Source organism: Pagrus pagrus (assembly GCF_965226575.1).
Source record: "Pagrus pagrus genome assembly, chromosome: 3".
Taxonomy (NCBI): domain Eukaryota; kingdom Metazoa; phylum Chordata; class Actinopteri; order Spariformes; family Sparidae; genus Pagrus; species Pagrus pagrus.
In genome coordinates, this window is record NC_140187.1 from 30374958 (window position 1) to 30401171 (window position 26214).

The 26214-nt window shown below is 42.5% G+C and overlaps 1 protein-coding gene across 1 annotated transcript; it reads left to right on the plus strand.

The window, feature by feature from the left end:
• Window positions 1-2639: 2639 nt before the first annotated feature.
• On the plus strand, window positions 2640-25484 carry wnt4 (wingless-type MMTV integration site family, member 4). The gene is made up of 6 exons (XM_084347852.1): window positions 2640-3259; window positions 21190-21271; window positions 22341-22494; window positions 22910-23041; window positions 23294-23436; window positions 24579-25484. The coding sequence occupies exons 1-6, from the start codon at window positions 3183-3185 to the stop codon at window positions 25047-25049; spliced, it is 1059 nt and encodes a 352-aa protein (XP_084203978.1). The 5' UTR covers window positions 2640-3182; the 3' UTR covers window positions 25050-25484.
• Window positions 25485-26214: the final 730 nt, after the last annotated feature.

A 26214-nucleotide genomic window follows, 5' to 3' on the forward strand; every position in this document is an offset into this window, starting at 1 on the left:
TGTCTGGCAGCCAGGAGCCACACTGCACACAGCTGGTGGCGCGGCTGCAGCGTCTCGTCCCAGCAGGGTGTATTCTTAGCTCCCTAAAACCCAATAAGTGAAATGAGATTAGACTACACACACACAGACACACACATCACCCAAACCTCAACCGCTACCACCACCACCACCACCACCACCACCACCCACACATGAACACACACACACAAGCTCATGACTGAGCCATGTGTGACGACAGGCTGCTGCTGAAGTCTCCCGTCCTTCACTTTTTTCTGTTTCCACATCTGCAGGTTGTGACTGAAAAAACCTCTGTTGTCACACGTTCATTGTTCTGAACCACCTCATGTGAAATGTTCCTTTTTTATTTCCTCCTGAACTAACTTTGAAAAAAGTTTTGTTTCACATTATCTGGCAGTGTAACATATTGTATATTCTATATCATTTTGTTGAAGCTCTTCATTGAGGCTATGATGTTGACATTGAGTGAAATATTCAAACCCATTTGGTTTTATTAGCCCGACGTTGTTGGCATCATGGGTCATTTTTCTCCTCCTGACTTCATGAGAATTTATTTTGTGGGTTTGAAAAAGTTTTGTATTCACTCATCCACCACCGGATAAATGGTGTTAACAGACATTAATATGTCTTGGTATATCTTAATTCATGGTGTTTTGTTTGCAACTTCTTTATTTGTTTGTTCACTTTAATTGTGAGAACCGGTGATTGTATCAGTTATTACAACAGCCTTCTGATGCTAATACTAAGCTCTTGCTTTATGTCGACATGTACAAAGCAGTGGCAGCACTTCCAATTTTTTAAAATTATATTTATTATATTTATTGCATTCTATAATGTATATAACATATAGTACTAAATCATGTAATTGAAACAGAAATAGTTACATACAGTAACATAATTTATAAATACAATGTCATTAAATTATCCTATCATAAATTATTTTGTGTAATACTTTTTGTGTAATGTGCAAATAATAATATAATTTAATATAATATAATATCTCATATGTGATCTTTATATAGCTACACTACATATCTTCTCTAGTCCATTTTGCTAACTTGTCACACCACTATATCACTATGGCAGTGCATTATTCCTATGTTTAACACTGCTCCTGGGTATTGTATGTACAGTATATATCTGTAGCCCTGTAATTTTGAAATATTCTTTTATATATATTCTTATTTCTTATTGTTTTATTTCACTTACTAATCTACATCTCACATTTATATCAGGACTGGGGGATAAAACTCACACATCACAATATTTTTGAACAAATACCTCAATGTTAATATTGCAAAAATATTATAGGGATGACTACTGGTACTTTCTCAAAATATTAACATAATGAGATTGATTTAATTAAACAATCATCAGTTATGTGTTTAGTAAGTTCAGAAGATGACATCACTTTACTGTAATGCATCTTTTAAAACCAGGACAAGACAACACATGTCATTTCACAATGTAATGATATCTAAAATCTAAGACGATGTAGGCTCATGTCATGATAACTCAATATATTGTATTAGCTCTAATTTACATGTATGTATGTACAGGTACAGTTTTTGTTTCAGTCTGGATGTTGAGCACACACACATTTCCTTGGGGTGAAATGAATGTTCTATCTTCTCTTGAATGTACCTCTCAGACTCTGGTTTTGAGAAGTATCTCCTGTCTGTTCTGCTTGTTGGATCATTTCATTCAAACCACTGTTGCTTACACCGACTGAACACTCAAACTCAATCCATTGCTGAGTCTCTTATGGCAGCAACATGCTAAACAGAAATACTCCACATGTTTGTGCATCTTTTTATACACCTTTCCTTTTCCACATAATTCACTCTGACAGATTTGGTATATTTGGAAACTTCAACATGAAATCTTGTGGCTTTTGAAGCAGTCACGTGTAGTGATGGGCCCGGCAGCTTTGATTCCTCTACACATGAGGGTTTTTTTGTTATGTAAATAAAATCTCATCTTTCAGTGTTCAGTCCTCCACCTCGCTCCTCTCCTCTCCTCTCCTCTCCTCGCCAGGACCAGGTGAGTCATATACAGTCCTCGGTGGTGTTACAGCCCAGCGCGGCTGCTTCACCTTATTATCCTCCTACAACGTTTTCATCAATCAATAGTGTGTAGCTGACATTTGTCATATTATTGGGGATTTGCTGGTTTCAAATGCAGACATTTTGCAGCCAAGCTTTAAATAGCCTGTTGACCGCAGAATATTTGGTTGAGTGTGTGACAGGGAGAGTGAGGTGCTGCCAAGAAGTGTGTGCGGTTTGAGGAGTGTGTGTGTGTGAGTGTGTGTGTGAGTGTATGTGTGTGTTGGAGAGGAGAGGAGGGCGGCTGGGGAGGGCATTAGTGAATGGCTGCGCTATTGCATCCTCCCAGGAGACCTCTAAAACACACACATTGTCCCGTCTCCACACACACACACACACACACACACACACACACACACACACACACACACACACACTACCTTAGCAGCGCACTAAAACCCGCCTCCTTCATCCCCAAAAAACTCCCATCTCGCTGCCATACCTCTATATCCTCGCACCGCCCCTCAGCTAAAGTCAGCACACACTCTCTCCTCAGCCAGACTCACCGAGAGACGGTGCTGTGTGAGGAGGACCCGTGCGTATTTACGCTCAGAGTGTGTGCATGTGTCCGGGGAGAGCTGGAGAGCCCGCGGCGCGCTGACAGCAGAGCAGGAGCCGGCAGCGGGTGTTCAGCCTCCAGAGAGGAGGAAGAAGCTCCTCACAGCTCGTGCGTTTGGTTGTGATTGGACTGCCTCTCCACGCGCTCTCTCGGCTGGCGTTAACGCGCAGCTGGAGAAGGAAAGCAAACAAGTTGATTAAGAAGAAGGCTCCGATTCAGCCCCGAGCGGCTCCAGAGTTTTTGATCGTATTTTTAGCATCCCTCTTTTCCCCCTCTCTCCCCGTCCCTTCTGAGCGCGGAGTGACAGAGGGAGGGACGGGAGAACCGGGCGGACGGACCGTGAAGCTGCGCGCCTCCCCGGTGGATGAGCCACTGGATGCGGGACGATGGATTAACAGCCTCCCCCGGACCCCGCAGCTGCTTCTTTTTTTCACCGCCGACCCCCTGTCCACCTCGGGATTATTTCAGCTCTCACCGGCCTCCCCTCCCTCCCTCTCGAGATGACCGAGGAATATGTTTTGCGGTGCGTCCTGATGCTCTGCTGCGCGCTCCTCTCGGCCAACGCGAGTAACTGGCTGTAAGTTGGACTTTCTCATCCTCCATTCAGAGAGTGGACCTCATCCCTCACTTCTTCTTATCGTTCACCTGACCTCCTTCTCCTCCTGTCCCTCCTCATCCTCACATGTCCGCTCATCTTCTTCTGTCCTCTTTCCCTCCAGCTCAGTGGCCGCGCAGGTTAATTGTTAACCATCACACACACACACACACACACACACACACACACACACACACACACACACACACACTCTCCCCCTGACTTAATAACTTACCAACAGCGCTACATCCCCCCTACGAAAAGAGTTAGCCACAAGTGAAAACGCACATGTTGTATTTGGAAAGGTGCAGGTTTCCATAAAGGTGAAACCTCATATTCTTGATTGAAAATGACGTGAAATTTTGCACGTGTGAAAGAGGTTTATGTATGAAAATAACATGTTTAATGGCAAGTGGAAATGTGACAATAATATTGAAAAAAAAAAAAGTTTTGCCTTGGTAACTCTCAACCCCATTTCTTCAGAAAAGTTTGGAAATGATGTCTGTAAAACTTAAAGATGCACGGTGTAGTTCTGGAAAATAATATATATTTCCGTGACTGAATAAACCAGCTGTTCTCAGGGGGCAGTAAGGTCCCCAAAACACTGTTTCAAGCTAGAAAGGTGGCAGCTTAGACGGGTCCTGCACATATGAACGAAGTGAAACAGAATGATATTGTGTTGTCCTTTGAGTACAGTCGGTTTTTCAGTTTATTCGGACGTTAAATTAATCATTTGATGCTGATTTTTCTCTTCTGGTTAAAACGTCTTCCCCAAAACTACATAATGCACCTTTAATCAGCTTATTTTCTTGTAAATGGTAAGAAAAAATTCCCAAACTGAACAATTTATCACTTTAAAATCCTTCAAAGGCCAAAAATAAAATCCTGACCGCATCCTTAAATCCTTAGATATCCCAACATATTACCAATGCCTGAATACCACACAAATATCACAGCAACGCTAAAATATTGAAATATTTTCCATTAAATTCTGCAGGCGGACACCAAGTGTGTATGTGGAGGTAACAGTAAAAATATAGGAGACGAGGAAAAGTGAAAAGTTCAACCAGGTCACGACAAGCTCACAGACCAACGGCAGCCCATAACAGAGCAGAATATTTCATTATTATATTGATGTGATTGGGGATGTTCGAGCCTTCAGACGGAGCGTAACACACAGTGTGACTCTGTAGCTGGAGAGCACGGTGCCACCTCTTCCTGGGGCTGGTCGGTTGGGTCGCATGTGTGTGCCTGCTCTCCCGGCAGCCTGTGGGAGGTGGTTAGGTGGGTTTCTGCATTCCTCCGCAGGCTCCGCTCCATTTTCTGCTGCCATTCATTCCTCTTAACTTCTGCAAATGTACAAGTAGCGCTCATCATTCAGGGAGGACCTTTCTGTTCCGCAGAGAGTCGACGCTCCGGCGGTGTGAATGCCTGACATGACACAATTCCAGGCTTCCTGTAGGTGCATACAAAGTGTCTGCTGTACCAAATAGTGACCGTGTGTTTTGTATTTTCACTTATTTATTTCCCCGTGTTAACACATTTTATAATAGGATGAGCACAGCCTTGTGTGTTTACATGTGGATAGAGCTGCAGGCGGCCTAACTGATATCGCTGACAGATTCGTCAGAATAAATCAAATTAGAGCCTCGACAAACAGCTCTGCCTACCTTGAACTCTGTCACTGAGTGCAGGCTAATTGTGCTGTTCGGGGCTGAAGGCGTGGTGACAACAGCAGCTCTGCAGACATGTACAGGCAGGCTGCCGAGCTGCCAGTCTGCTCGACGGGACTGCACTGTTGTGGAGAATGTGTGCGGGGCTGCTGTATGTCAGCCCTCAACACCTCCACAATCCCTCCAGCTTCACTTTCACCTCCACACAGCAGCAGGTACACTCAGGGTCACAGCATGGGAGGCAATTAGGAGACATATCATTGCTGTGTATACCAAGACTGTTTATATCAGTCCAACAGTCAAATGAACACCTCAACGTATCACTGCTGTTTGTTTTTCTTCATCTCTCACATGTCAGCTAACTGTTCGCCACGACTCACATATCATATATTCATAAATCAAATATCGTAATGACACGAGGTGGAGAGAAGGCCAACCGTGCATTGCTCAAGCTGTTTGTTTGTAGTCAGGCCTCTTGCATTACATTTCGATAATCGTGACAATAAGGAACTGACACTGTGTCTCATCAAAAGGTTGGCCGACTTTGTTTTTTAGTGCTGTAACTTCCTGTTCTCACTGGATGTGTGCCATGTGGTGTCGTTGGCATCTGCTGCTTGTGATCACTTTGCATCTAACACGCAGCATGAAGGAGTGACAGAGCTGAAAGACAATGAGAAACTTCTATTTAGACACTGACTGATATACACAGTGGTGCTATATTTGTTTTTTTATCATGTGTTTATAACAATATGATATTGTCAGTAGATGTGAGTGTGGCTGCTCAAAACGTGTGTTAATACAACAGCTCTTTAGTCCAGAAAGTTAGACTATTACACATAGTCAAGATTTCATTTCTACGGGCTTATTATTGTGTAGAAAAGTATAGTCTAACAGTGACATTTACATTGTATTGCAATGAGCCGAGAAAAGTGTATAGTCATTTTGATAAATCAGCTTATCATTTGCTTTAGTCATCATTGTGAAGAAGGGTCATACTGTGCTTATTAACCTTAATCATCATGATACGTTTGCATCTGAGCTCTTGGAAGTTTTCACCATAGAAACATCAAGCTGCTGCTGCGACCCCAAACTCAGCTAGTTGAGCTGCTTCTAGTTGTAAACTCATTCATGCAGAACATAATCTTGCACGTATTAATCTGATATCTGTGATGGTTGTGTTGTTGTCAGTCCGTATGACCCCATCATAGACGTGTAAGTGTGTTCCCAACTGTGAGAAATGTATAGCAGGCTGCGTGAATCGATCAGTGCAGAGACTCTCTTATGTACTGTATTTACAGAGCCCGACCGATGTGTCGGCTGGCTGATATTATTGGTCAGGACTGGTATATATGCTGTCTGATATGCAGGGGTATGAAGAGTTTTGTCTGTAGAGGTTATGACACAGGTGCTTGGTGTAATTTATAATCATTAAATTCCTGGTGAAGTGTACTGCTTCAGTGCATGGATTCCATTTTAGACAGTAAAGTTTATTGTTTAACTGAGAAATCTCCTGCCTATATTACATATCTTTGTCACAAGTGTTTGATAACCACATTTGAGGGATCGTTGCAAAAAATGTGTATATATTATCCGATATACGGATATCTGAATTAAAATTAATCAGCTGGGCTCTATGCTCCTTGTAACTTTTCGATAAAATAGATGAAATTTAATGCACAATTAATAGAAATCTGATTTGTTATTAAACCCGGTGTGGTCCAAGCTGAAAAAAATAGCCAGTATTTGAAAGATTATGAATTTACACTCAACACGTGGTTATGAAATGTGTTGCACAGCTGCAGTCTTGTTTGCTTTTTGCACTGTTAACATTAACTGGCTCTGTCTTCTCGTCTTTCTTCTTCAGTAATCTAAATACCTTCAGGGGTTTGGACTGTTCGTCAAAAAAAGAAGCACTTTGAATACTTCTTCTGAGAAATTGTGGGAGGCATGTTTCCTCTATTTTCTGACATTTCAATCCTGAACTGATTAATCATGAACGTGCTCTGAAGATAATGGACATAACTGTTAGTTGAAGACACAGTTCTGGATTGTTGACAGATCGTTTCTCTGTGTTCACCGCTTATGATTCAGAATAGCTCAAATGTTTCTGACACCTCTCAGCTGTTCTTACGTCACATCAAACCGCAGCCGGTTTGTTTACCTCACCTGTGGCTCTGCCTGTGCCTGTCACCTTTAGCCCCTGAGCCAGGATGTGATCACTTTGCCAAATCTCTGTGGCTGCTGAGTCATGTTTGGTGTCCCGCTGCCGAATGGGGATTTGAATGCTACTTTTCATTAATTTGTCCGTCATCACCCTCCTCCTCCTCCTCCTCCTCTTCCTCCTCTTACCCTGCTCCGACTGGTTCTGCTGCACCTGCACGGCACGCTGCTCCAGGTCTGCCGTGTGTGTGCGTGTCTTCTGAGTATCTGTGAGTGTGTGATTTGTTTGTGATGAAGCGTGTAAGCTGGCACGTTCCCCAACAGTGGCACACATGCAGACATTACCACAGTAACCGGAGAAGAACTTACTGTGTACCAACCAACTCACAGAAAGACATGTGCATGGACAACTAAAAGGGAGGCAGGGAAAGTTGTGTGTCCGCTGTGTGTGTATGCATAAAATCAAAATCAAAGAATTAAGGAATGTACTGACTAGTGAGAAAATTGAAAAAAAATGTTGAGGTGTTGAGGATGAGTTCAGGAGTCTCTCTGCCTGAAGAAAGAAGCCGCTCTGTAGTCTGGTGGTACGGCAGCGGATACATCTGTATCTGTTATCAGATGGCAGCAGGGTGAACAGGCTGTGGCTGGGCCGGTGTTATATTTTAGTATCTTGGGGCTCTGTGCAGACAGCTCACTTCACTGATGTCACTGATGCCCTGTAGATGGTACCAATGATGTTCTGGGCAGTTTTAATCACCCGCTGTAGAGCCTTGCTGTCCTGGGCCATGCATGAACCATGCCAGTTTGTGATGTTTCCAGTCAGGATGCTTTCTGTTACTCCTCTGTAAACGCTGAGGAGAACCTGGCTCCTTAAGTTTCCTTAAGAAGTTGAGCAGTAATGTCTTCTGATTTGCCAGTAAGGACATAAACCCAATATAAATCTTGGAGTCATCTCCATGGTGTTAAGTAGCCAACCACAACAGCAATGTGGTTAAAGTTTGATTAGGTAAAGGCACAAAAAGACTTGGTTAGGTTCAGGGAAACATCGTGGTTTGGATTCAAGTACTACTAAGTAAGGTTAGACAAACATAATATGTCACCTGACTTCCTACTCTGCTGCTGACGGACAAGAATCTTAACTCCTGTGGCAGCTACAGGACTTTGTTGGTTCAATGTTAACAAATGTAATTTTGATGCAGTTGTTGAAACAACTGATGCTGTTGATTTTCTTGGAGGACAGTCTCCAGGAAAAGTTGGGGGCATGGCTCAAGGGATGGCATTGGCCCTGACGGTCAGCTGGTTGATCCACCACTTTGATCCAGATGGAAATATCTCAACAACTATTGCACTAATTAACCTTGATGACTTCCCGTCTTCCTGTGGGTCAAAGTTCTCCCATATCCCGTAAAATATTCCAACACCTATTAGATAGAATTTGGTACAAACATTCATGATTTGAGATGAATCCTACTGACTCTGGTGATCCAATGAACACAGAGCCCTATGTCTCAATTCTACTATATTACTACAAGGACTATTTTTGATATAAATTCTTAATAAATGTGACTCAGATGTTTTTTCAAAGGTTGCTTACAAAGTAAAGAAACCTTTGACACTGACCTACGAAAAGAAAAACCCTTGTGGTTGTAAATAATTACTCTTGCCACCGCTATGGCAAAAGAAGGATTACGTCTGGCATGTGTCTAAAGAAAAGACCGAAAATGAAAGTGGCGTTGGTTTCATTTATTTGTTTGGTTAAACTGTCATGAATCTGCTCTGGAGAAAGGATTATAATCCTCATTTATTTGCTCAAGAAAGCTCATGCCCCTTAAAACCTAGAAAGAGTCGAGTGTTTGCTTTTTAAACACTCAACTCACTTTCAGTAGAGAACAGTGCGTTCAGTTTGGATGCTGTTTGCTACTGTCAACATGAAGCAAAAGATACGGCAGTAGAGCAACCGCAATGTGGAAACCAACATGGCTGAAAGTTCACATTATTACGAAATGTTCCGGTTTAGGCAGAATTGTAATGATTCTCCCTCTAAACTTATACAACGTTCAGCATCTTGTCAGTAGCGTCCTGGTGGTACAGATATCACACATATATGTTTGTTCACTGCAGGATAAAAAGCACACACACTGCTCTTTCTTTCCGTCTCCTCCAGTGTGTCTTTCTTTGTCTTTCAGATTCTTTGTGTGTGTTAGTGTGTAAGTGTGTGAATGTACATGCATACGTCCTGGACCAGCCATGGTGAGGTGCTAAAGAGAGGGCAGCTGATGGGTAACCAGAGAAAGCAGAGACCTTGGCATTGCTCTAGACGCTGGCGCCTAACACTTCTTTCACACACAGACAAACACATGAATGTGGTAAAGCTGTGGCATGTTATTTCGAGCCCTCTTGTCACCAGAGTGTGTACAATTATCGTGACACACTCGGAGCCACTGGGAGTCGCTCAGGATGACCAGATTACTGCCAGGAGAGCTCGGGGGTGGCGAGGAAACACCTGGGTTGCTGAAAGACGAGAGACAGCTCTGGCAGATCCACAGAGAGGTGCACGAGGCTTTTAGGAGACATAACATACACTCTGGCGGCCATGTTGGTAGGCTTGTGGTCCTGGGTAACAATGGCTGTGAACAGCTGATTGCATTTCTGAATGTATACTACAGTGTCTATTAGATGCATGGGGGAGTGAGGAAATCAAACAAGGCAGCAGCAGATAAAAACTCTGAAAATGTCTTGATCGTATGCACATTGGCCTGAAGTAAAGGCGAAGATGCTGCTGAGATGAAAGGGACAGGTGCAGGCGATGGTTTTAGTTCTTGTAGTTTGTCCCGCTCACCAACATGGTCAGCAGTTCAAACTGAGGCAGTGTATGTGACACTCAACTCACAGCGGCAGTGACAGTACTTAAAGCCCCCCTCAAATCAAAAATGACTTTTCTTCTTCTTGTTCTTACAGTTGAATGTTTGAGCTTCACTGTGTAGAATGATGTACGTGCAGAGTCTGACACTAGAAGGCTGTTCTCACATTTATCACTCAAAGTGTGAATTTTCTCTAAGCTCATTAAAAATGTGATTTTAAGAGGCGGGCCTATAAGCATATTGATATATTCTGGTATTAATTAATTGGTATTAATTAATGAGGGAGAAGGAGCAGGTACATTTAATTTTCTTTCTGGAAAAAACATGTCAGACACATCATCAGAGAATGTTTGTGTATGCATTAATGCATAATCGGAGGGGATCATCAGAAAACCCCCTAGCACCCAGCTGCCATAATTTATGCTCAAATCTGAACACAGCCACAATACACGTATTACAATCTTATCTACACTTTAGAAGGATAACTCAGACCTCCATTGAGAATATAACTCCATGAATCCACTTAGAAATCTCAGAAAGAAGAGGCTCCTTATTACCCCAGAACTCCGCAGAGAATCCTGAAGTTTTCTGCAGTATCAAAGTAAGTAAGTCCTGTGTTGGTTGTCTGTACATCCATTAACAGGGTCTGCTAATAGCTAATTTAGCCTACTGTAAATCATGCCACTTTACCGAGTGTAGGGAGATAGAGGCTTAACAAATTTGGCAAGATTAGGGGTCCCTTAATTAAGTCCGTGTCCAGGAGTAATGGAAGTGCAATAATTGAAATAATATTTAAGGTAACATTCACTGCCACTTTATCCCTTTCAGTGACTTGACATACACAATTCATCTCAGTTGAAATAAAACATTTAAGGTGGTTTAAACTTCTAAAAGAAAGGTGTTCTGTTCAGTAGTAGGTAGCCATTAGGTGAGAACCGTGCTGAATATTAGAAGCCTGTACACAGAGAGTTCTTTATAAACACAGACTTGTGTACAACACACAGTCGATACATGTGTGTTAACTGTGTAAATAGTAAGCAGGAGTGTAAATGGTGCATGTCCAAACCTGCCCTCTGCCTATGAATGATTCAGTTTTACAAGCAAGCTTATCTTCTTATATATCAGAACCACAAGTTAGCTTCTGAACCCTTTACACTTTATCTGGATAACACTTGTGGAAGCTGGCTGGATACAAAGTTATTCCTTTTAGCCGTGTTAGTGGCGTAGCTTTATGGATGGCAGTGCCAGAGTACCTGCCGGTTCGGACTGAAATAATTCAACAACGACTGGATGGACTGAGATTTTGTATAGACATTCATGGTCCCAAGAAGATGACTCCTAATCACTTTGGTGATCCTCTAACTTTTCCTCTATCACGAGGTAAAAATGACAATTTGTCCAATTGACAAACAATCGACCAAACACCTGCAGGACTGATGACATTTCCATCAGACTCAGCTGTACGTGTTGTTGCTGTGCAAATGCTGCATGCTACAATGCTAAACATTGTAACTGCTTAACATCTGCATGTTCAAGGTGGGTAATACTTTATAATAATAATCATTAATAAATGGTTAATTAATAGTTCATTAAACTTTAGTTAATTTATCAATGTCAGGACATCCAAATAATGATTATTGGTAAACTACACAGTATTATAAATATCAGCTGCAACTTTACAATAAACAATTGCTTCTAAATGGTATATTAATTGTTTCATTGTTTGTTAACAGTCAAATAACTATTTACTAAAAATGTATCGCTTATGAATTATTAATTATTATTATGAAGTGTTACCTCATTGTGAGCATGTTAGCATGCAAAATCATACTCCTATAACAGCAAAAAAGAGAAGATATGGTTCAGCTTTAAGAAAGTCACGAGAAACTACAGAGAGAATACTGTGCTGTTATGACCGTGCATGGCTGTCATCTTTGCCAAACCCACCTGTGTCACTTTGGTGTTCTGATACATTTATACCAATTTTTAGCCATATGGTTAGCTAGCTAATAAGCTAACTTCACCTAAATGAAGAAATGGTGACAGGTACACAGCACAGGAACCATCTCCTGCCAAGTCCTGCATTTAGAAACAATCAGCTGTTCGCAGCTATTGTTTCCTGAGAGCAACAGACCTCTGACACGGCCGCCGCCGCCGGAGTGTTTGTGACATCACCTGAAAGACCTTTAGAGACCGAAACATGACGAGGAAGCAACCAATCAGGGGACAGTGACATTTTAAAAAGATGGTTGGATGAGACTGGTATGCATGAACGTTATACTGACACACACACACACACACACACACACACACACACTAATTGATTCCTCGCCTTTAGGGACCACGGTACTAACACCAGGCAGGAGGTTAATTTCATGGCTTTTATTGCCTCTTTTCCCAAATGTGTTTGAAAGTGTGTTTTTGTGTAAGCTGTGTGTGTGTGAATGTGTGTGTGTGGGTGCCCACGCGTGTGTCTGGGTGTATTTATATGCTGCTGGCTCCACTAGAGCTCATTTCCCCCTAAAAATAACATGCTCTGCCAACACCACAACCCTCACACACACACACACACACACACACACACACACACACACAATCTCTCGTAGTGTGAGCCTCTGGCTGCTCAGTAAATGTGTTAATTGAACTCAACAGATAGTTTTCACTTTCACCGCTTTGCCTTCTCATGGCTCTGTTTTGTTTTCCTCCCTGCTTTGCCTCAGTTTTCCTGCTCCGTCACTGTCTCACTGTAAAATTTAAAGCAAGACAGTGAATGGAAAAAATGTTTCCTTCCTTACCCCCCTCATCCATCGTATCTTTCTCCAACCTACAGTTATTTCATTTGTCACTATTTATTTTATATTTATATTTCAAAGCACAGTTTAGTTTTCAAATCATATCTTTCTAAAGAATATTCACTCCTCTCTTCAACATTTTGAACAGCTCAATACATTTTTTAGAGCCTGACCTATCACATACAGTATATCAGTATTTGTGTCATTTTTATCAATAAAGTTTACTGTTAATCTCTAAAATTTCCTTCATCCATTACATATCTGTAAACCTGCCAGCCAATCAGATACACTTATTTAAAATCATTATGTGGAAATCTTGTTTTACAGTGTAGATCAAACACTCACTCACTCACACACTCTTCACTTTGGTGTTTGAGAAGCTGCTGTCAAAAATATCAATAAATTGATACATCACGATTCTGAATATTTGAAAAATCATTTCAGTGCTCATTATCTGCAGGATCAATCCACCAGTACCACTCCCTCATGCTGCAAACACACACACACACACACACTGCTGCAGTGCCCACATTGTTCCAAATCCCCCCACTCTTTCAAGTCAGAAGTGAATGCAGTTCTTCTTAAAGACAGCCTTGTTATATTTATCTTTTGATAAATGTAAGTTATATTATTGTTATATTATAGTTATATTACTGTATTGTTATAATTTTGTATTGTGTTGTATCAAAGTTAGAAATTCCAGTATCTTGACAGCACTAGTTTGAAAGCCTCAATCTATCATCCATGTTTGATTTATACTGTAGATTCTTGCAGATTTACCAAATTACCAACATTTTGGTAAATGTCCTAAAAGTTGAGGATTGCTGACACGTGTCACATTGACTTGAACACTTTCAAACAGGCTCAGAGGTAAAGTATGAAGTTACAGCCGGTCAGAATTCAATATTTTTTCTGTGAAACTTCTTTTGAACTTTTTTTCTTCCACTGGAAATAACTGAGGTCTGCTGTCAACTTTTCTTGGATGTGACTTGTACAACAGTCCCTCACCCGGGTGGCATACGAAGGCATTTTATGGACTTGTTGACGTTGCTCAGATGTTTCACCTGCATGCTGGTTTCTAGATGTGCAGATCTTTAGTGTTAAGATGCTTTTTCCAAATTCATACTTAATAGATGTTAAAATGTGTCACTGGTTTCACACTAAAGATCCAAACTTATGAAAGAACTCTCTGGATCTGCGAAGATGACTTTTAGGAAAGTGGAAACTATACACAGGCTTTTTCAATCTTTCCATATTTCAGCCACTTAACCATCAAGCATTCAACAATGGTGTTTCTATGTGACACAACAGTGGTTGTTCAGAGCAGTGTGATCATCTGAGGCCACGAGGAGAGCCACAAAAAGCTTCAGAAGGGAAGAAGAAGAGCTCAGTGCTGCGCTGTGGTTTTGCGGCTGAAGATAAACTGAGAGAATAGTGCCCTCTACAGGTCACTATATGCTTTACATACTGTAAGTGTCCACTACAGAGGTGGCAGGGAGGGTTAGCTCAGGTCACAATTGTCTTTATGAGCGATTTAAATTTCCGCTACCTGCTGGCTCTCTGCTAGTGAACTAAGTGTTTCAGAGTTTCTGTGCACTTTACCTCACTGGCCTGAAGCGAAAGAAAAACATTGTCCATACATCAGAAGCTCAACAGTAACTTGTTACAGCGGTGTTTGCAGGTCTGCACACAGTGCTTCAGCAGAAAAGATGTTTCTGAGACTCTTTCTTGCAGCTCTCCTCCTTGCGCTTCCCATCCCATGCTATATTTACCTGTCAGTGTGTACCTCTGCTGTGTGCTCAGTGCTGGAAAGGCAAACATGAGGATATTTTCATATAAATACACATTAGAGGTGATGGAGGCACAGAGACCGTGCTGCAGTTTGTGAGCATTTGTGTCATTTTGTGTGTGTATGTGTGTGAGCATGAACGCTGAGACGTTTACCGGAGCGCAAGGCAGTCATGCAGATGTGTCCAGCTTCTGTCCCCTCCCGCCCTGAACATCTCCCTCTGCTTTCCCTAATTCCCCTTACATTGGCTCTCATCTCAGCTGCCTTGATACTTATAATTATTTTATTTTTTTATTTATACTTAAAATATTTTCAGTATATTCAAGTTTGAATGAAAATAGTGACGAAACAGCTGGACAGTGCTGCACCGTGTGAGGCAGGTAAAAACAGGGTTCAAAAAGGACATTTTAAGTACAAAGGACAGATCAGTGCAATTCCACCTTTTTCTGTTGTGTTGTGTTCCTACTTTTCTTTGTCTTGCTACATCCTAGAAATAGTCCATTTAAAATAACACACACAGAAAAAGGTAATGCTCACATTTAAAAAGCAGAAATCATCAATTATCTGGAATTTTTGCTTGAGAAATGGGAATAGTTTGATACGACTGAAGTCAGTGATCCCGATCAAGACAACCAGCAACTTGTGAACTATTTTAATAAGTGAGCTTCAGAAGTACATGTGGGAGAATTTTGTTGCCCCTGAACAGAGCTAGGCTAGCTGTCACCAGTCTTTATGCTAAGCTAGGATAACTGCTTCCTATCTCTCTCATGGTGCGTTCTATTTGAACTTTGAAGTTGGAATTTCTGAATTCCCTGCTGGAATGTCCCCTGGAGCCGAACTTTCTGACCCGGAAAGTCTGACACACCTCCCCAACACTGACCTTTATAATCCAAGATGGCTGCTCTGTGCATTAACAGTTGTGAGAGTTGTACAATATACTGTTTATTAGCACTTAAATCTTATTTGTATCCAATCAAACCAGTCTCAAACACAGTACTGTCCAACTTATATCTCTGGAAACACCACTTAGGTGTTTGTATGCACAAAATACCACGCACTGCATCGTTATCAACTGGTATTGCTAACGATGGCTAACCTGACCAGAACTATTTTTCTGTCTTGTTGTACTGGAAAGCGGTCAACTCAGGCATGATGTCATTCTCAACTCCATCTTCAGACTTTCAAAAGTATAATGCACCATTTATTTACAATAAAAACATGAGAGTTGTATTGATATATATTGCTATAAATGTACTTCCCAAAAAAATCAAACTATTAATTTAACCATTGGAACCATTCTGGACCTTTGGTAACAAACTATGAAACAAAATAATCGCAGCTCAAAGGCCCACTTACAATGTTTCAGAACATTCAACCACGCCTCAGTCTCTGAAGGCTTGTGAGTGAACGTTTGAGCTTGTCGATCAACTAATGATCAATTATCAAAGTTGTTTTTGATACATTTTATGCCACTCAACTAATATATGTCTGTTGCACTACACAAAAGTACTGATGTCCGGTACGAACTGAAAATGCAGTAATTCCTAAATAATAATAATAACCACTTTAATGCATAACTCACGAATGACTGCATTTTCAGTTAGTAAATGTAATTTTTGTGTGGTATTCACCATGCTGACGTTGTCCTTTATTTCCTGTCTGGAGGTAACCACCTGCGTCTCCTCTATTTAGAATTATCTCTTATTTTCAGTTTCAGCCTCCCGTGAGGCCGTGGGGGGGCTCTGGGTGGGAGGTATGGAGCATTCCACCTGGACTGTGGTGCGTTCGCAGGCCGCTGCGTGTTTGTGTTGTATTACACATCGCAGCCTTCACAACACCACTGGCTCCACCGGGCTTAGACCCCTGGGATTTAAGCACGCAACCACCAGAGGCCAGAGAGAGCTGGAGGAAAGAGGGAGAGGAATGAGGATGAGACGTGGGATGATGGTGTGTGTGTGGGTGTGTGTGTGTGTGTGTGTCATTGTGTCCTTGTACGGGTTGACTCCTCTGTCTCCTTGTTGAGGTGTTTTGTTAACCTCGTCTCTGGGAAGCGAAGGGTATACACAGCAGAATGATCAGATAAAGTGAGACAGGGCACTCACTCACACTCGCCCAAGGCCTGTGCTGAACCTTTCCCACATGTACACACACACACACACACACACACACACACACACACACACACCGCAGAAAATCACCTGAATAACAGCTTATCCAATGTTTATTAAATGTTTCCAGGGTGACTGTCAGGGCAGTGGGATGCCACAGTGTCTCTGTAAGCACGGCGTTGCCCATCAGACAGCAGCTTTCTATCATCTTGTGTTTTCTCCTTGGGTTGTTTTTATCGCTGTCTGATGGTCTCCCTGCAGGACGCCTCAACCTAAACGCAGCACCCCGCCGTAGGCTACGCTATACAACAAAGAGGGATCAAACGCCGCACATGGCTTTGATGAAAGCTCGTAACTGCAGTGGAGTAAATCAGAGCAGGCCTGAGTTGGACTGATCCACACAGGGAGGGGGGTCAGGACCTGTAGATTTCAGAGGAGACATAACCTCACAGAGAGCTGGAGAGAGACAGACAGTGGGGTTCAGGATTTGCCCAACAGTTCAGATTCACTGCAAATCAATTCACAAAAAATGTCCGTGATCCGGAGACTTTGAACATTTTATTAGCAGGCCTTGTTCTTAATGTTGTCTTTCCACATTTTTATATCACTGTCCTTCATGGAAAAATTACTCTGGAAATGCTTTTCATATCTTAGTTGAGGCACTCCTGTTCCATTCCTTCTAGAATGGATCTCAGTAGAGTGCATACCTCCGCTAAGACCCAACAGTCTGCTCTTCCATTCACTCATACTGTATACACCAGCCACATAAATACATCAGATTTTTTATCCATGCTTAATTCCCTGAGAAATGAATGAAAACGTCTAAAAATCTCACAATATTAAAGGTCCAATGTGTAAGATAGTTGATAGTTGAGTCTCTTTCCCAACTTGTCAAATACTGACTCTTCATAGTAGTAGGATGGGCCAGCCACCAACCCAAAGCGTCAGTATTCAACGAGTTGCAAGTTGCAAGTTCTGGCTCTTTAGCTGCCACGTTCTCCACTATGTTCCCCAGCTGTTCTCGAACTGTGCCTGTCTGCTGTTTGGTGTTGTGCAGGTAATCTACAGTTGGTTTTCACAGTTTTTTCTTTGTGAACAGCTGCCCGCTGCGGTCGAAAATGAGAGTGAAACAAACAGTAAAGTTGCAGTTTGTCCGATAAACAATGAACAGCTGATCATTTATCACCTAGGTTCTGAGGAACTGAGAATAGAGAACCCAAAGGTTCAAATGATACACTTTTTTCAGTGAGCTAAAACATGCTGAATGCTCCATGGAGCTGACAGTAACAGTTGGCTGTTTATTGTCTGTGTGCGAACCCCTTACGCACACTTAATCCACTGTTAATAAGGAAATACTGATTAGTGCAACTTTCAACGAAAGGTCCACGATGCAAAATATAGGAAATTGAGTCACTCTTACGAGAGGGTGAGGTCACCACCGAGGGTGGATGTGAGCGGATGTGGCTGAGATGTGGTGGAGTGGAGGAGAGCGGAGGTTATCACAGTGATGAGTGCAAAATACTGACACTGTCTGGAGAGGAAGAGCACAGGAAGGCCATCAAAGAGACAGAGAGAGAAAGATTATCTGAACTGTTGAGAGGAGGAGATGAGAGGGTGAATGGAGAGGAGGAGCTGTTTGACCTCTGAGAGGATGATACCCTAATTATACAACCACATGTACAAATAGTACTAAACATAATGATAAACATGCAGTACAACTACTTCTCTCCCTACATCTCTCCTGTGATGTAACAAACAGCTCATACATAGACAATTAAATAAATAATCAGGATGTCATAAACCCGTCTCGTACACATCGATTCTGTCAGCTGGTGTAAAACGTTGGTAGCAGGACTTTGTGTTGTGTATTATAGCTTTGTCAATAATCTGACAGCAGAGTTCTGTGCAGTCTGGATGTGTGCCACAGCTTGATTGAGACGGGCTAACAGGGCTTTACAGAGGTATGTGTGGTCTTGGGAACTCATAACCCAAGACTCATAAAACAAGCTCGAGAAACCTTAAGGAGAAACATGTCTGCTGGTGCAGAATGGTAGCCTGAAAGTTAATTTGGTTGGAATTCGCTTGACTTTATTATTGAAGGGCCATTTTGATATTCAGACTCTGTCCACTGCACGGAGGAGCCTGTAAATACTGAATTCATTTGTGCGTATAGAGTTCGGTTATCATATTCATACATTTCTCCTCGTGCCTTCAAGACTCTTGTTACGCAGTTGTGGTGCAACATTTCACAATGGATGCCAGCTTTAGTTCCTCTCATTAGTGAGCATGTACCACTCTGTAGCCTAGAGTCAAATTTCAGGCTGTGGACAATCTAATGTAGATATAAAACTTGGATTTCACGTATTTTTTAAATTTTTTTTATGTTGGATGTGAATAATTGAATATACTTCGGATTTTGCCATCTTTACCATCCCTGAACAGAGTAGTTCAACACTTTAGGAAGTCCATTGATCTGCTTTGTTTTTGAGAGTGAGATGAGAAGGTCATTGTCATTGTCAGTTAGTTTTAGCGTGGAGCTGGAGTCAAAAGCCTCATTTCCACTGCATGGTACAGCTCAGCTCAACTCGCTTTTGGTACCACGTACTTCTCTTGATTGGGTTTCCCACTGCAGATAATACTCCCTAAAAGTAGGCGGAATTCTCAGCTGATCACTATAGCGACGTTGCATGTAACTGCAGTGACATCATCTTTAACAAGACACGAACACAGGATATCGAAGGGACGCCGTTCCTGATTCTCAGTATGTGGCTGTTTGTCACAGCAAGGAGGGAAACTTTGTGCCAGAAAAGACTAAAGGCAGCAAGAAAGAGTTGGAAGAACAGAAGAATTTGGGAAATTCTACATCAGTTTGCAGACAAGAGATCCACCAACACCTCTAAATTTCACGTATTAAAACAAGGAATAATGTTGCTTTCATCACAGAAATGTAAAATGGACAATTTGTGGGTTTTGGGATGAGTTATGTGTAGGGTGGCTGTGGATCATGGGTAGAGCCAGCGTCTTGTTAACAGAAGGTCACTGGTTCAATTCCCCTGGTCTGCACATCGAAGTGTCCTTGGGCAGAAACTGAACCCCAAAAAGTGCTCCTGATGTGCTGGTCGGCACCTTGCATGGCAGCCACCGCCATTAGTGTATGAATGTATGAATTACTGTAAGTAGCTTTGGACAAAAGCATCTGCTAAATGTAATGTAAATGAATTACCTACATGCACTCTGGGTTGCCCAATATGTCGGCACAGTTTGTGGTCTCTGAAGAGACACAATGGCAACAATCCTGCTAACCTCCCTTTCAAGACAGCTGCTCACAGTCCTTATCAACCACCTGCTGATCACCAGTGCCAGCATGTCTCTCCTCCTAAAACAAGATATTTTATGTTTATGTTGGCATTTTTTCACTTTGGGCATGTTTCCTTCTGCTTCCAGCCTTTATGCTATGCTTACAGTAGCTCCTGACTCCATCACTGGACACACAAACGTGACTGCAGTATCAATTTTCTCATCTCGTTGTCAGAAAGAATGTGGAACTATACGACGATAGGACGAATAAGTAATATGAGGGTCTTAGCATTACACATTTGTGAGAAAGAATGTGTTTTCTCCCCCCTTGACACCTGCCATGCTCTAAGAGGTGTGTAGAATCCTAAAAGAGACATCTACCAACAACAGTGTGAATGTGTTTGATGCTGCATAAAAGAATCTAAGCATTAACAACAATAAAATAGAAAATGGAACACTAATTTTCACTTTTTACAGTGAAAACAGCTTGTTGGAACTGTTTCTCTGAATCAAGCATTTCTAAAGTGATCTGTTTTACCATGTTTGAAGATATTTCAAATACGTGACTGCACTAGAAATTAGTTATTGCATCTCAAAAACTACTAAACTTTCTATTGCAACATTTGTTTAAATGAGTAGTGTAGACAGGACATGGTCAGGGCTGCCCCATCTGTGTGAGACTCACTGCCAGCTTATGAGAAAACCTATTTCTGTCAGGTGCAGCTGGGACTGGAGATATGAGACTGAAGTGATGTGAGGTGGATGTGTGAGGGTCAGGGCATCCAGACTGATGCCATTTTCTCACACATCTTAGACTGTGTGTGTGTGTGTGTGTGTGTGTGTGTGTGTGTGTGTGTGTGTGTGTGTGTAGTGTATCTCCCTGACCTGTCTGGCCTGGAGGTGGTTGTGTATGATAAGCCACTTTCTCTCCTCTCAGTGTCCTCACAACCAGACATTTATCCCAAACATTCCCACAACGTCATGGGAACCAACCGTCTGTACACAAGCTCTGCTTCTTCTGAATGATGTCGTCAAATTCAATCATCCCTGGTTTAAAGGGGAACATCAGCTGTGACTGTGCTGTCCCAAAGTGAAGTTATAGAGGAGCTAATACATAACCTCTACATCAGATCAGATCTGGTACCTCCAGTTACCTCTCTGGATGTTCCTTTGCATCCTCCATGTTCACTGTGCACTAACAGGTCCTGTTGTGTTGTGTTTTTGTCTGTCAGGTATCTGGCCAAGCTGTCGTCAGTGGGAAGCATCAGAGATGAGGAGACATGTGAGAGGTTACGAGGCCTCATTCAGCGACAGGTACACACCTACTGACAACAATGACTTACATATTATAACTCCATAACAGTTGATACATTATAAACACGCACTACACTTACAGAGTTAACAGACTCCTCTGTGAGAGAAAATATAATATGTAACAATGGAACTATCATTCGTTAAAATGTCCAAAAATGACTAGACCTTTGTTATATATTGTGTTGAGTCGTGCACATACATTATCCCTAACGTTTCCAACAGTGTTCAAACTCAGAGAAATCCACAACTTTACTCAATTGACAGAGCGTCTTATTTGGTCGCCTAAAGACTAAACGTAACATGAATAAAACGTTGCATTAGATTTTCTTCAGCAATGGTGATTTTTTCATAGTGTGTTCATCACCAGCAAAGGGAGTTTGATCCCTCTTTCTCTTCTGTGAGGTAAAGTACATTTCCCTCCAGCTCCAGTTGGCGGTCACGACACATGACAATTGATGTCACCTCTGTGGATAGTTGCTGCAGTCAGGTTGATAAACAGGAGTGAAGATAATCCTTTTTTTAATCCCGAAAGTTAAAAAGTCCTTTCTGAGTTCTCCTCCCGTCAGTAAACGGCTCCAGATGAGAGAAGAATCTGATGTCACTCCGGGTGTTTATTCTTCCAGAATGGATCTGCACCCAACTTTCTCCTCCCGAGCCGGCTGGCCATCCAATATGGATGACAGAAAATAAAAGACTATATGTGCTAATATTCTCCAGTGAAAACTACAAATAGAATAATCTAATTAATTAAGGAACTGTTTTTGTACTGTATGGGAATGCTAACAGCACAACATGGCTCCAGGGAAGGCAAATTCATTCTATTGGTCGATCAGTCCAACAGTTTGGTCCGGACTGAATTATTTCAACAAATATTGGAAGGATCTGCAAAGTCATTGGAATCCTGATGACTCTGGTGATCCTCTTACTTTTTCCAAGCCGCAAGGAATTCAAAATTTATACCTGTCCTGTGAAATATCTCAACATCTATGAGATGGATTAAATAGTATTTTCTTAGTGTAATGTGCACTGTGTTTGTGGCTGATGTAGTTCCTGTGTGTTTCCGCTCCAGGTTCAGATCTGTAAGCGCAGTGTGGAGGTGATGGATGCGGTGCGTCGGGGAGCCCAGCTGGCTATAGACGAGTGTCAGTTCCAGTTTCGCAACCGTCGATGGAACTGCTCCACTCTGGAGACCATGCCTGTGTTTGGCAAGGTGGTTACCCAGGGTAAGTTTGGACACTTCTCTGTTAATGAAGATCTCCCTGCAAGCACCTGGACACAGACGAGACACTTATATGACAGAGCACTACAGCTGACTGACAGTAAAACAAGCTCATCTGTCCGTTTCTACCTGCATTTCTTTAGAAAATTGGGAACTAAATATGGAATATTGGATTATTTCATGTCATTTTAAAATATTTTGACATTTTTGAGCTTGTTTCCATTTTTAGTGGTTTAACCAGCTCCTGCATGCTGACATCTGGCCTTCGTCCTTGGACTACGCTCGTTATCCACATACACAAACTGTTTTTTTGCCATTTAGAATGACTTGTCTTTTCAGTTACATAATGAAATAATATGACTGTGTTTGTGTCCGTGTGTGTGTCTGTGTTTGTGTGTGATGTGCGATGTGTGTGTTAGGCACCCGTGAGGCAGCCTTTGTGTATGCCATCTCAGCAGCCAGTGTGGCGTTTGCGGTCACAAGAGCCTGCAGCAGCGGAGAGCTGGAAAAATGTGGCTGTGACCACAATGTACATGGAGTCAGCCCAGAAGGTAGGTCTCTCTCGCTCTTTCTCTCTCACAAACACACACACACACATGCAAAAGAAACAGAAGGTGATCCAGTACATTGTAATGTAAAAAAGACTGAACAGTGTGACATTTTAAATAATGCTTTTATTGAAAGAGCCAGACAGATATCACAGGTAGCATATTAATTGTGCTGTCTTATCTCCATGTGTGTGTGGCCAGACAATGACAGTGCCATCAACATGACCGCCTCTTTATCTTCATATCTTTTCATAGGGTTCCAGTGGTCGGGCTGCAGTGATAACATTGCATATGGAGTAGCATTTTCTCAGTCCTTTGTGGATGTGAGGGAGCGGAGTAAAGGCCAGTCCTCCAGTCGGGCTCTCATGAACCTGCACAACAACGAGGCTGGGAGGAAGGTAACTCACTGCCCTGTTGTACTGTGTGAATACGACCTTTTATAGAACTTTTCTTCTCCCTCGCCATAAGCTTTGCGTTCCCCAGATCCATAGGAACAGTTAGTGTGTTGATCCACGTCTAAAGTTTAGAGAAATAGAAAAATATGCAGATACTACAGAAAGGGGAGATGATGTGACACTTTACACAACCAGCAGGCTGTGCTGGTTGAAGCTGTGGCTGTGGATATGGTTGTTGCTCAGACAGGCTGCATTTCTGCTCCTATTAACAGTAACCAAGAAATCATCATTTAGCCAGACAGAATTTGAACCTGTACTTGTATTAAATCATCCTATCATACAACTCAGCCTCTCTCTGAATCAGAGGTAACTCAAAACTTACAGTATGAGATAATGCAAAAAAAAAAAAGGTAAGCCAGGGTCAAGTCTTAAATCTTTCTAGATAAGTCAAAGTGAAGTCCCAAGTCAACCAATACAAGCCCAAGTTAGGTCTGAAGTCATTCAAGATAAGTCTCAAGACATTAAAATAAGCCCAAGGCAAGTTTAAAATAATTCAAGACAAGTTGAAGTTCATGTCTCACGTCATTTAGGATAACTCCACTTAAGTCTTAAGTCACTGAAGTTCAAGACTAAAACTTTCTAGTCTAATTCACATCATTTAAGTCCAAGTCAAGTCTCAGGTCATATGAGACTATTCCAAGTTAGGTCTGAAGTCACTCAAGTCCAGTTCAAGATAAGTCCAGTTCAAGATAAGTCCAGGTCAAGTGTCAAGTTATGTAAGGCAAGTCTCAAGTAATTCAGGACATGCAGAATTCAAGTCTCAAATCTTTCAAGATAAGTCCAGGCTTTCAAATTTTAAGTCAATTGAGACAGGCTCAAGCTAAATCTCAAGTCACTCAAGATAAGTCCAGCTCAATTGTAAAGTTATTTGGGACAAGTGCAAGTCGACTTCTACTTCGAGAACAAAGGCCTGAAATACAGTTATGCTTTTGAGAATCTTGTTGTAGTTGTTACTGTCACCACAAACAGCCAATATTTGAGAGATGCTGATATCCAAAGCAGCTACTCTCTATGGATATTATGCATTGTAATCACATTATTTTGAGTTCTGTCTGTTAACCAAAGGTTCTTTGGCATCTCTGCAGGCCATCCTGTCACACATGCGTGTGGAGTGCAAATGTCATGGTGTGTCAGGCTCCTGTGAGGTAAAGACCTGCTGGAAAGCCATGCCGCCATTCCGCAAGGTGGGCAACGTCATCAAGGAGAAGTTTGACGGCGCCACTGAGGTGGAGCAGCGCAAGGTGGGAACCACCAAAGTCCTGGTGCCTCGGAACTCCCAGTTCAAACCTCACACGGATGAAGATCTGGTCTACCTGGACCCCAGTCCAGATTTCTGCGACTATGACCCACGCACGCCGGGTATGCTGGGCACAGTGGGCCGCCAGTGTAACAGAACCTCAAAGGCCATCGACGGCTGCGAGCTAATGTGCTGTGGCCGCGGCTTCCAGACACAGGAGGTGGAGGTGGTGGACAGGTGCAGCTGTAAGTTCCACTGGTGCTGTTATGTCAAATGCAAACAGTGCCGCAAAATGGTAGAGATGCACACTTGCCGGTGATGGGAGTGGGTTGCACAGAGGGCACTGCTGATGAACTAAACAAATGCCCCACACTCCTACTCCAAGGCCAGGGAGCAAGGACGACTTGTGTAACTCCATCTTCTCCTGCTTGAAACCGCCCCACCCTCCGACTACTGGTCAACGGAAACAGACTGAGTGGCTGAGAGGTCAAATGTCATCCTATTCATTTAATGCCACCGTAATGGATATCAATAGATTATGCATGGGATTTCCTACAAAGCTACAGAGGCAGTTTGTTTCTTCTCAAGTAGAAAGCGTCTTTTCACTTTCTGCCTCCCTCCCTCACTCTCATATTTGCTTTGTCATTGATGCTTCTTATTTTTGTAATGTTTAACTTATTTGTTGAGACTGAGGAGATTGACGGGGGGTGAACCTGGAAGGAGGGGACAGATGAGTGGCGATGGGGACAAGGGACAAACTGGACCCATGGGTGGGCAGATGGGTGGGTGGGGTCAAGAGGAGGGTTGTTTCCCCTCTGTTCTTGCTGCTGCTGCTGCTGCTGCTGCTTCGGGGACTCACTTTGAGTGCTGGATGACAAAAAGGGAGAGTCTGTCAGAGGACGGACTTGAACAACAAAGAGGGACGCATCGCAGACGGACTATCTGTGATTGGCTTCCTGAGTGTACATGGCTGCGCTGCGCTGAGGTTCAGTTGCGGCTGAGTCATTTATTTTGCCCCCTGCAATGCCCTGATGCTGCTCCACTCACACACACTCCCTCTCTTTCTGTCAGAGGGAGGATGATGATGGACAGGTGAAAGCCACTGTCAGCTGCTTCCTGTCTTTTCTGTAGGCCCGTAGCACTGGCAGGTGATGGGCATGAGACACACAAAACACACACATACCCAGCAAACACGACATTTGTGTATCCACAGCTGCTACCTGCGACGGGAAACCTTATAACAAAACAGTTTCCAGATCAGATTTTATTCGTTACCATTTCAGAACATCGTGTTGTGCGTGCTCATCTGGATCGATGTTGATCTTGTGCTCCTCCCGTACATCGCCATCTGCCAAGTTGGCTTAATGCAAACACGAGTAAACACACAGAGACATGCATGCACCAGCAAACACACACAATGTAAACACACACATCGACAAAGGGGTCCGCCAGAGGGTTGCAGAGCATGTTCACCATGCATGATG

Coding starts and splice junctions, on each gene's coding strand:
- wnt4 (XM_084347852.1), top strand. CDS start 3,183: ATGACCGAGGAATATGTTTTGCGGTGCGTCCTGATGCTCTGCTGCGCG. Junction 21,272..22,340: donor GAGGCCTCATTCAGCGACAG/GTACACACCTAC, acceptor TTTCCGCTCCAG/GTTCAGATCTGTAAGCGCAG. Junction 22,495..22,909: donor TGGCAAGGTGGTTACCCAGG/GTAAGTTTGGAC, acceptor TGTGTGTGTTAG/GCACCCGTGAGGCAGCCTTT.